General features: G+C 44.1%; 1 protein-coding gene across 1 annotated transcript in view; it reads right to left on the bottom strand.

Moving 5' to 3' along the window:
* Positions 1–8,693, bottom strand: part of TBCA (tubulin folding cofactor A) — a 72,942-nt gene extending 64,249 nt beyond the window's left edge. The window contains exon 1 of the mRNA XM_044777973.2: positions 8,358–8,693. Within this exon, the coding sequence (XP_044633908.1) occupies positions 8,358–8,410 (53 nt within the window). The 5' untranslated portion in view covers positions 8,411–8,693. The remainder of the gene's footprint in view (positions 1–8,357) is intronic.
* Between the last annotated feature and the right edge of the window lie 3,916 nt (positions 8,694–12,609).

Below are 12,609 nucleotides of genomic sequence, written 5' to 3'. Positions count from 1 at the left end.
AAAAGAAAACAGATGAAGAGGGTCAGATTTGAGAAGATAATTAATTTGGTGTTAGATGGAGTTTTGAAACTGGAGGATACTAAAATAAGGACATTCATTCAATACTTTAAAATGAGTCTAAAGATTAGGAGAAAGGTGGAGACTGGAAATTTACATAAAGTGATACTTAAAGTTCTAAGAATAAATGTTCAGACACACGTATACTGCATAACTTAGAGTATAAATTCCTTAAGGACTGGGCCCAAAACTTTGCTATTTTAAGTTTCCCTGCAATACCACCTACTGCTCATAATTAGATTTCAACTGACCTATACCCCTACTATTTTTCTTAGGTTTCAATAAAACAACCTGGAATGGGTGAGTCTATTTATGTAAATACCTCAGCAACAAGCAGTTTTACACACACACACACACACACACACACACACACACACACACTCTCCTATTAAGTTAGAATCAAAGGGAGATGGTGTTCTGGTTAATTCTAGGTAAACTACAAAACCTTTTCTGATCGAACTATAATAATCAAAAATTTTTCTACAATAGACTAGTCTCCTTTGGAGTTAAAAAAATGCTATAAAGTTGTTAACTTTAAACAAATCTTTGATATAAAAAGGTATTTTCTTATCCTTTATTTCTCTAATAAAAACACTATCTAATAAAAACAAAGACTATATTACAAGTCTTTGAAGGTTATTACTTAGAGCTGTTTTGTTGCTCTTCCGAAGTTTAACCAGAGAAATCACCAATCTTTCTCCATTTCAGTCTCTCGCTTTTACTTACAAAGTGAACTTCTACTTTCAGACTCTTGAGCTGTTCCCCTTCATATTACTGACCTCTTTTATAGTTTCTTCCATTCCTGACTCAATTAACAAATACATATTAAATGCCCGTCTTGTGAAAAGCAATGTATTACATATGATCCCTCTGGTCACTGAAAAGATGAGAAAAACTACTTGGCCTTAAGAAAAATCTTCATATACTTTGATATAAAGCAGAGTCCTTGGAACTTATCTGAGGTTTGGAGATCTAAATTATGACACTACTAGTAATCTAAGTTGAAATAGACAGCAGTAGATTTATAGATCTTTAAAAGTTTCATAGAGCACAGATGTGTTTCAGGCAATGGACGCCATATTGAAAGCATGCATTAAGTATTGTTCAGAAGCTGAGGATCATTTAGTGAAAAGGTAGACACCTACTTGTTCCAATAACCTTTACAGACAAACCCTGAGTCAGAGCATATGTATATACATAAGGCTCCATAAGATATTTCTTTAGCACAGGTGAAACGGTCTCAACAACAACAAATACGGAACTTGGTTAAAAACAAAACATTCAAGAGGGTTGGGAAATAACTACAATCTAGCATCAGAATTGTAGGAATGTCTTCTGAGAGCTGTGGTGAGTCATTTACAGATTTTAGCATAAGGGCTCTCAACAACTCTCTCACTTGACTAGCCTTCCCTAAAATAAACCATATGCACACGTGCAGCAAGAGTGGGCCTGGCCTTCGCACGTTGTGTTAATGATACTGATACGGTATTTTTAAGCTGTTAAAGAGACAAGGTCATGACATAAACAGAGATGTTTTTGCTGGGGCTTTGGAGCAGGGAATCACTGCCTGAGCAGTTTATAGAAAGACAGCCATTACAAAGTCCTAGAGACTACTCAAAAACACAAGCTTCACGTTCCTCCATTTTCCCTCCACAGCCAATCAGGGAACATGACAAACAACTAAAAAGTAAGCTTTTATCATAATTTAAAAGAAAGCAAGTTCCAGGGTCTCTCCTGGGGATCAGTAACCATTCATCCCTATGTCCTCAATCCACACTGCTTATACGTCTACAGAACGATGATAATGATGATCATGACAGCAGTTGGAACATATATCCAACACTTACTACGCATCAGGCAATTGGGCTAACTGCTTTACAAGATTATCTTATTTAATCCTCCTAACAATACGAGAAAGATACTATCACTAACCCATTTCCCAGCTAAGAAAACTCGGGCTTTTAAAGGTTAAGTAACTTGCCCAGTATGTAGTACAGAGCCTGGGATTCATCTGTTTAACTGTAACTGCCAGAATAAATAACTATAGTAACTATTAGGCTGTAATATTGTAATTGATTCAGTAGCTCCCTATTGCTTAATAGGTCAAAAAAAATTCTTATAGAGTAAGATTTCATTCATTCATTCATTCACTGAGCATTTATTGTGTGCCAACACCATACCAGGTGATTCAATGACGCAGGTTGAGTGAGGATGCTAAATAAGTGATCTTTGGATTAGTCAGATCTTTGATGTTATTAAAAAATCAGCTCTATTTGGGAACATAAAACAGCATCATAGTAGGAATTATGTTCTTCTATACATGTATTATTGGAAATGGAATACTGCGATAGACAGATTACATGATCTAATAAGCATTTATATTCTAAGGGTTCTAGACTATTAACAACAAAATTTTCCAACCTTCTTATTACAGATTTTCAAAATTTCTTACCAAACAAAAAAATGCAATAAAAACACAACACATCCATTCACACACACACACAAAGGGGTCAAAAGATCTTTCATTTCCACATTCAACTTGCAAAATAATATAGCTCATGTTGAGAAAACCATGGTCAGCAGTGGCCTTAGCTTTCCTCCTTTCCAGCTTAAAGAGACGTCTGGCTGCCAGCTGTGCAGCTCCTAAGAGTCACTGCTTGCCAAGCAGTTGGCAGAAGGCAGTGAAGAGCCTACCAACTGCAATCCATTTGACACCGCCTTTGACGACTGCTTTGGTGAACTGGATACAATACAGAAATTCCAAAAGGAGTTGGCCATTTTGGCTGAACTTACTTTAACTCAAATCAAAGGGTTATGATGTGGGAGAAGAGGAGAAAAGCAGATGACAAAGCCCCTAAAGCTTACAGGAATAATTTACAGGGCTATGTCCTTAAACTCTTCCAGACACTATCCACCACACTTCTATCCAATATTACTTTAAATATAGGAAATGTGTAAACAGGTAAAGGGGAAAACTATATCACTACGCCTATGTAAGTACAGGTGTCATTCATATTTTTCACTTTTATGCCAGTATAATATATATATTCAGTATATACAATGTATCTCAGTATAATGTTTGATATATATTATATATGAATATATATATTTAACTAATGACATAGAGATTTTACTTACTTTTTATGTTGTTTTAATGCCTGCAGTACACAGTATATAGGTCATAGACAGTTGCATATCAAAGGTATAGGTATAAAGAAACTTGGGAAGATGCCACAGTTTGGGAAAAGTGCTTGCTTTATTAAAAAAAAAAAAAATCAATACAATTTCCCCACAGATTCGTGATGTAAAATTCTATAATCAAGGCTTGTAGATTTGTAATTATGGTATGTCAGCTACATTTAAACAAGAGTGTTAAAAGATTGTTAAAGTTAAACTAACACAATTGCAGTGTGAATTGTCCTAGTCTCATTCTAATCTACTGGTGTCACTTTCATTTAATCAGAGGAAAACTATGGGCCAATGTCAGTGCTATTTCCAATGCCCTAACATTCTTTGTTCACACTGGATTTTAAGCCATTACCAATCTAAAATGGTTACAAAAAGATATATTTAAGAAAGCATTTTCAATCAATTAACTCACTCATCAGTGTGCTAGTTTAGTACGTTTTACTGAAAATAAGCTGGCTTTAAAGTTATTAAATAATTTTTATGTTAAATAGATGAAAACATTTTGTTATTGCAGAAGAATTTCTTGAATTTACCATAAATCTAGTTAAAAAAACCTTAATCCATAAACACAAATCCTGCTTGGAAACATGGTAAACATAGGTCATTTAGCTGAAATATCATAACATTTAAAACATCAATCCTCTATTTTTTTCTACTTTAGTGAAAATTTTCTAAATCACTTAACAATTTAAATTAATACAGAAAAAAGCTACTCCAGCAAGGATTCACATTCACATATTTACAGGGTGCAATTAAGTTTTAAGAAAGGAGCAACATTCTATTCACAGGTGTACTATCAGCGAATAGTCTCCAAATCAATCAGAGAACACACAAAACAGTGCTATGTGAGCTAGTTACAGAAGAGGTACCAACACAAAGTCTCCTCGTTTGCCTGGGACTTTCCCAGTTTTAGCAATGAAAAATTTCACATCCTGGGAAACACTTCAGCCCCAGGTAAACAAGGACAACTGATGCCACCAAGACATCAAACAAAAGGGGTGGGAGGAGTTACAGTTCTGCACTGGAGAAGAATAAAATTAGAGTAATATTTGGTCAACTCCCTGCTGGGGCTGCCATATTAGCTGTGACCCATTCACAGACATCAGCAGGTCTAGCAATCTGCCTGGAACATGGATCCAAATCTTTAAGAAGAGCCTGCCAGACCCAAACCTACCAGGCAATACCCACTAAGAGTGAGTCACATGTGAATAAAGGCTGCTGCTCAAGAAACCTAGTAGAATTATCCATCCAGCCCTAGTGTGCACACATCTCTGGAGTTTCATAGCCAGGATTAGCTCTGGAAAAAACAACTCTGTTGCTGGGAAGGGGCTATTTAAGGAGTACCAGGAATCAGAGGCTCAGGACCAAGTCAGCCTCATTGCTGTTCAACTCACAGAGACTTTTATAAGCCATTCTTAGTAAATGGACCCTTTCCTTGCTCCTAGGGATCTAATCTCTCTGGAAACCCATTTCCAGAAATCAGATCCTTCGCCTTTGTTCCATGGGAGGTAACCAAGTTTCTCTAGGACTAGGGCACTGTGAGGCCTCTGCCTATTTCCTCTAGGGCCTAAAATAATGCCCTTGAAACTAGCTTCCAGTTTGCTTCCTAACGTGGCTGCCATCCACTAGACTGCCTTCGCCGTTCTGCCAACAGGCTGAGACATGTGCGCATCTTCCACTCACTGTTTCATCTCCCTGTTGCCACATACCACCATCTACTCCGTGCCTGTTTCCGTAACATCCCACCTGCCTGTCCAGACTTCTTCCTAAAACCCGCTACAGGAAACTCATGGGTCACCTGAACCACCCCAGCAGATGTGATCAGACACTGAGCTCTAAGAATCCGCCTCTCTAGTGCAGTCTGCCCAATCGAACTCCAGGACTAACACTAGAATGTATTTCTAGCAGCTGTCACTTCATGGAGAGAAAGCTGAAGCCACTGGGGGCATGAATGATGACTGTAAAGCTCTTCTTCCAAATAAAAGTGCCTTGTGAAGAGAAATGAGGCTATGGGAAACAAACATCTGACCAGAAAAAGTACCAAGAACAGAAATTGGTTTTTAGACCACTGCTCTAAGAAACCGATGAACAGAGTCCCATTCACAAAGCCAAGAACATGGATGAATCATGAAAGTGATCAAGGAGGCTTTGAAACCAAATTTGGAAAACGGGGAAAAATGAATCCCTGTTAAATCCTTATTACAGAAAACTTTAAAGTATATGGAGAAGAATATAATGAAGCCCCCTGATCATTCAGCCCCAATAAGTATTTATATGTTGCTACATCTGCCTCATCTATTTTTCTCTTTGCTGAGGTAAAATGTAGAACTTTTGTGTGCGCGTGTGAGGAAAATCTGCCCGAGCTAACATTCGTTGCCAATCCTCTTCTTTTTTTTTTTTTTCTGCTTGAGGAAGACTGTCCCTGAGCCATTCCCCCCCTACTTTGTAGGTGGGATGCCTCCAGAGAACAGCTGATGAGTGGTGTAGGTCTGCATCCAGGATCTGAACCTGCAAACCCTGGGCTGCTGAAGTGGAGCACGCCCAACTTTTAACCACTCGGCCACAGGGCCAGACCCCAAAACGCACCACAGGGCCAGACCCCAAAACGCAGAGTTTCTAAAATAGGATACTAAGACAGAAGATGGAAAGAGTCATAATCAAATAATTTTCAGGAGAAAAATAACAGAAGAGAGAGTAGGAACAATATCACGGATTTAGATGGTTATCCACCAAAACAAAATATGAGTAATAAACAGCTAAAACAGAAATTCTACTTTTAAAAAAAAAAAAAAACACACATCTCATTTTAGTATATAAGAGGAAGTTCTACACCAAATGTCAGCAGAAAAGCCATTAAATAAAGGTATGGGGGGGGCCGGCCCAGTGGTGCAGCGGCTAAGTTTGCACATTTCTCTTCTTTGGCCCAGGGGTTCCCTGGTTCGGATCCCAGGTGCGGACATGGCACGGCTTGGCAAGCCATGCTGTGGTAGGCGTCCCACATATAAAGGAGAGGAAAAGGGGCATGGATGTTAGCTCAGGGCCAGTCTTCCTCAGCAAAAAAAGAGGAGGATTGGCCGCAGATGTTAGCTCAGGGCTAATCTTCCTTAAAAAAAAAAAATGCATGGGGGTCAGCCCAGTGGCCAAGTGGTTAAGTTCGTTTGCTCTGCTTCCGCAGCCCAAGGTTTCGCTAGTTCGGATCCCGAGTGTGGACATGGCACTGCTGTCAAGCCATGCTGAGGTGGCATCCCACACAGCACAGCCAGAGGCACTCACAATTAAAATATACAACTATGTACTGGGGGGCTTTGGGAAGAAGAAAGAAAAAAACAACCCAAGACTGGCAACAGATGTTAGCTCACGTGCCAATCTTTAAAAAAAAAAAGTATAGTAGACATTTCCATTAATTTATAAGCAATTTGAGATATTATAGAAATTTTTGAAGTGGTTTCACAAAAAAGATAAATTTACAGGAGTATGAAGAATCAAAAATAAAGTTTAAAAATGCTCTATTACTGAAAACAAACTGAAATCAAAACTTTGTTTCCAAGCAGTTTCCGTAAGTACTTGGGAATTTTTGAAAGCCTAAAAACTTAGCTTATCAATTATCTAAATGAGTGTGTTTTCTACTTTTAACTACTTGTAAGCATTTAACTACATGAACTGAGTAATTTTATAAACTGGTATAGATCATTAGGACGAGAATGACAAGGCCATAAAGTTAATTAACGGAAAACCACCACTAGAAGTCACTTCTCACGACTTTCAGTCTAAAACACTCTCCATTATATCCCGATACTTCTGCCAAAGAGATTTACTGAAACGACACAACCAACGTAAGTCTATCAAAACGGAACAACAGAACTCGGGGTGGGGGGGGGGGAGCAGTGAAAGTGCAGATTATTTCTATTTCCAATTATACATAATTCCCTTCCTATTATCACATATTTTTAAAAAGACTCTTTTTAGAGTGTTGTAGCTTAACAAGTTGTAGATCAGAATCCTTGGTTCTTTTCCTTGCTCTGCCACTAACTAGCAGTGACCTTAGACAAGTTTAGTTTTTCTATTTTAACTTCATTAAACCTCAGTTTCTCATCTGTAAAACAGGAATAAGAACCATATCACTCGTTAACATTTACCAGCCACTGGCTACTTGCCACACACTGTGTTGAACAGCACAGCAGGCGGTTCCTGTAACAACTGCAGGAGGTGGGCACTTAAACTCCACGTTACAAATGAGGAAACTGAGGCACGGTGCAAGGTAAGATACTCAACAGCACACAATAAATGGCAGAATCGAGACGTGAACCCAAGCAGCCTCCCCCGAGAAAAGGCAGCGCCTGTGCCTCCTGCTCGCCCCGCCTCCTCGCCGCCGGGACCGCGAGCCGGCTGCCCGGGAGCGCAGGGGGGCGCCGCGACGACACTCGCGGGCGGCATCCTCCCGAGGGAGTTGATCCCCGTCCGCCCAGTCCTTCCCGGGGGCACCTCTCAGGGCAGGAGGAGGGGTGGGCAGCAGGGAGGCGCCGCCGGCTGGATCGGACGTTCGCCCCGTGCGGCTCCGTCTCTCCTCGGGAAACGCCTCCCAGAAAGTCCGATCTTCCCGGGCGCGAGCAGCAAAGTTCCCCGGCGCCCCGCAGCCTCGGAGCGGCTCCCACGGCCGCGCGGGCGGAGGCGGCCTCGGGGCGGACGGCGCCGGGCAGCGGAGCCGACGACAGCGCTGGACGTCGGCGCCGCCTCCTCAAGACCCGACCCCCCAGGCCTCGCCGCGATCAGGCCCCCAAACTTCGCCCGGGCCGCGCGGCCGCCCCGACCCCGCCCTCCCCGCCCCGGTCCGGTCGGCAGGGAGGCCGGGACGCGCGCGGAGGAGCCGGCCAAGCCCGCCCGCCCCGCGCCCCGGGCCGCCCCACCGCCCGCCCGCGCGCCCAGGCGGGGCCGCCGCCCCCCGCGGCTCCCCGGCTCCCGTCGGAGGGGCGAGGGCGGCCCGGCCGGGCGCAGGGACGCGGGCCCAGCTGAGGCCTGGAGCCCGGCGCCGCCTCGGGCCTGCTCCGCCCGCGCGGGCCGCCATGAGGCGAGGGCACGCCGGCGCCGCGGCTCCCCGGTTCGCGGCCGCTTACCGCTTCACCACGCCGGTCTTGATCTTGATCTGCCTCACGCGGGGATCGGCCATGGTCCCTCGAGCGCCGCGGGAAGGAGGGGCGCGGAGCCGGCGAGACCGCGGACGGAGACGGCGCGCGGCGGCGGGCGTGGCGGCGCGGCCCAGCGCATGCGCACACGCCGGCGGCCCGGGCGCCGCTGCCGCTCCTGGGTGCGGGGTCGCGGGCCCGGGAGGTCGCCCTTGGCCCCAGCGTCCCACCGCTCCACCTAGTTGCTCCCTCGAGAAACCTGCGACAGCCCTCCGTTCAGTGCTAGAATAGCCCTTCTGTTAGTTTGCACAAAGTTACACTTTTCCCGGTCGCCACGGCCTGGGTGTTTGGGAAACTTCACTATCTCCCCCTAGATTGGTTTGGCCAAGACGTTGCTTTGCGAGATTATCCGCTTAACGGACAGAGTGACCTAAAAATCGTATTAAGGATACTTTCGGTGCCATTATCTGGCGTCAAACGGGGGCAAAGTGATGTATATTTAAAGAAAGAAACTTAGCATCACGCGCACAGTCAAGAAAACCCTTACCCTCTACCTCAGACCCTGCAAAAAATGTTTGTAGTTAATGTACCTCACGAAGGAGATGACTTCAGGGCTGATTCAAATAATTGTCACCTCTAGTGTATCTTAAATATTCAACTTACAAGAATGTGTGTGGCACAAAAGCTTCAGCTTTGTGATCAGACGAAGCGACTGACCTTGGGGGCTCCATCCTTTAATGAAGCTGGATGACCCTGGGCACACAGGCCGCTTAACCTTCCTGCTGAGCCTGTTGCCTTGTGTGCAAAATGCAAGTAATAATGCCCGCTCCACAGAGCAAAACTGAAGATTAAGGCTCAATGCTTGACCCACAATAGGTACTCAACAACTCTTGACTGTTGTTTTATATTTTCAAAAAACATGTCTGTTGATAAAATGAGTCATACCTCCCATGAGCTCTAGCAGCCTCTTCCTGAGTCTCCCAAAGAATGCAGGGCAGAGCTTCCTTTGTTTTGTTTTCTTTCTTTCTTTTTTTGCTGAGGAAGATTCGCCCTGAGCTGACATCCGTTGCCAATCTTTCTCTATTTTGTACGGGAGCCACTGATAGATGAGTAGTGTGGGTCCGCACCTGGGAACGGAACTGGGGAACCGAACCGAGCTTCAGAAGTGGAGTGCACAGATCTTAAACACTAGGCCACCAAGGCTAGCTTTTGTTTTCTTATTTCTTGGTGTCATCCTTCAAGGACACCTACCTGACTGTCTTTACCTTTCCCTACACTTGATTCACTCATTCTGGCTTTCATGGTGGCTCTGGAACACCCTTCTACCCTGCCAGTTCAAGACCCTTAGTTTAAATTCAGGATCAAAACCCACCTCCTGGAGAAAGTCTACCATGACTGAGCCCTGCTGATTCAATGCTCCCTGGATGCTTTGGAATCACCCAATATTAATTTTCATTTTGGGTCTATTTCTTTTGAAAACTATGGTTTGAGTCCTTCACAAGGGTGTGCTCACTCTCCTACTTGGATTATAAGCATCTTTAGAGACAAGAATTTCATCTTCCATAAATCTTCCTCCCCCAGCTCCCACCTGTGTTCTGCACACAGCGGGTGCTAAATTCAATAAATGTTGTCATCCTACTGGCTGGCACACTGAAATACAATTTCAGGTGACACAGCAGAACAATGAAATACTGGAGTAAAAACAAAACGAAACAAAAACCAGCAGACTCACCAAAGCCAAATATTACAACTAGAAACCCAGTAGATCATTAATATAAAGTTACCGGGCAGACCCGTAAAGCAAAGAAATGAAAGCAGCCGGACCCACAAACCAAAAGTTTGTGCAGCTAGGGCCCTCGCTACTGTCAAGGATCTTCCTTCAGTCAGGCAACAAAAGCCGTGTAACGCTTCATATTTTCCTTTTTGGTTTCCAGACCTTCAGAGCTCTGTTTTGTGCTGATCTGCAGCAGTGTCCCTCAGCCTGGGTTTTCTGATGTAAATAAACATCTACCACATCCCCCAACTCTACCTCCACCCTTTTGCCCTTTTTCTGTTTGTTTTAATGAGTTTGTATGCATGACGTCACTGTAAACCAGAAGTAAATAAATGTAACGCACCAGCCAACAGACCTCTGCTGCTGCTGCTGCCCAGGCCCTGGCCCTCAGGGGCAGTGTGTGTATCTGTGTCTCAGGATACGATAGTGTATACTGAGGTCGTGGGTTCATATTCTGGAGTTTGGGCCCACCCCCAAGGATAGCGGATCAGGTGGAACTGTTCCAGTGTCAGGAGTTTAGTGGTTAGTGTCAGGACTCGTGGCTAGGAGCATGGACTCTGGGCCACACTGCCTAGGGTCAAATCCAAGCTCTGCTTCTTACTAACTGGAAACTTGGACAAGTTACTGACCAATCTACGTCCCAGTTTCTTCACCTGTAAAATGTGGGTGATGAGGGCCGGCCCGGCGGCACAGTGGGTAAGTGCACACATTCCGCTTTGGCAGCCAGGGGTTCGCCGGTTGGGATCCCAGGTGCAGACATGGCACCGCTTGGCAAGCCATGCTGTGGTAGGCGTCCCACATATAAAGTAGAGGAGGATGGGCATGGATGTTAGCTCAGGGCCAGTCTTCCTCAGCAAAAAAAGAGGAGGATTGGCCGCAGATGTTAGCTCAGGGCTAATCTTCCTCAAAAAAAAAAAAAAGTGGGTGATGATAATAATGCCTACCTCCTAAGGATGTTATAAAGCTTAAATGATTTAATATTTGTAAAGTGCTTAAGACAGTGCTAGTACTTATTAAGCTGCATACAAACTCATTAAAATAAATAAGTCACCTGGGAAAGAGGTCCTAAGCAGGAAACTAACAGCACAGTAGGATGCACATTCATATGAATATAGAAATGTACGTGTTATCATTAGTGAGATCATACTGAATCCATGTTTGACTGTTAACTCCATATAAAAAGGACTCATGTTACACTTATTCACCACTGTATCCCAGCATGTAGCAATGCCTGGCACACAGTAGGTACTTAATAAATATTTCTCGAATGAATACATGCTGCTTTAAAACTTTTTTCCCATTTAACAATATGTTACTGAGCCTTCCCATTCCAGCAAGAGGGCTACTAAGATCATCTGAAACATCCCCTCCCTCACACACACACCATCCTTCTCTGGGCCCTGCTCCTTTGGGTCTGGACTTTGAGGAGGCAGATGGACAAGAGGTCATTTCTTGTTAGTATGGGAGACTACTGACCATAGGAGGCCTGCAGGATCTAGGCAGGGAGATGCTCTCAGGCATTTGAGTTAGAAGCTACGGAAGCTGTGTTTCTCACTGTTTGGCACCCTTCTGTTCTGTTATCCCTAAACCTTAAGTGAGTTCTGTTTCAATATTCCAGCCTGGGCCTCAGGTGAACTATAAGAATGAATCTATAGGGGCTCTATAAGAGACAAGTTTATCAACATTTAAGACTGAGGGTTGAAGAGACCTGAGAGTTCCCCAGGACTGAGTGAATCTGGCAGAACCAGAGGAAAGTCTAGCCGTCTCCTCTCTGAGAGGCGACTCTTCCCTTGCTAGTCGTGGAGGGTGGAGGTAATATTTTATTAAATACTGCAGATACTGTTACAAATGCAAGTGGTTTTCCCATGCACTTACAGGGCTGCGAACTCAGTCTCCCCATCCCTTCACGCCATTCCCCCCAAATGACTCCAAGCTCCTCAAGGTTAGAGGCCACATTACAGTCACCTCAGTCTCCCCAGCTGCAAGCTTAATGCTCAGTGCCTAACAGATGCACAGTCAGCATTGGCTGAGTTAAATAAAAGTCAAATATGAGACTGAGATTTCTAACTTTGATGAAAACAAGAGGCTGGTCATGTTTTTATCTTCCTGGAACTCTGAGACAACCTGCATGCGATGAGACGTGTACGGGCTATGGGGCCAATGTGAAGTTGCTCTGCTGTACTTCTGTTGAATAAGACCCGATGGCCAACTGGAGAGGCACCCTGGAGAGATTACTTAAGTAAAGGAGTGCCGTCGATGAAAGTGTATTTTTGTGAAATGTCTCTGATAATTACCTCTAGATGCTTGAAAGCTTTGAAATAGTTCCTTCATCACTAGCAACAGCACCTCTCCTGAAGAGATCTGGAAGATGCCGTTCCTTCCCTTCCACTTGTACCTCTTTTCCCATTCTCTCGGCCCTCCCTCTTACTGGAGCCACAGCAGTGGCATGCAGTCGCACTCAGGCTTTGA

Source organism: Equus asinus, chromosome 9, assembly GCF_041296235.1.
Source record: "Equus asinus isolate D_3611 breed Donkey chromosome 9, EquAss-T2T_v2, whole genome shotgun sequence".
Classification (NCBI taxonomy): domain Eukaryota; kingdom Metazoa; phylum Chordata; class Mammalia; order Perissodactyla; family Equidae; genus Equus; species Equus asinus.
This window is presented reverse-complemented; position numbering and strand designations above follow the sequence as displayed.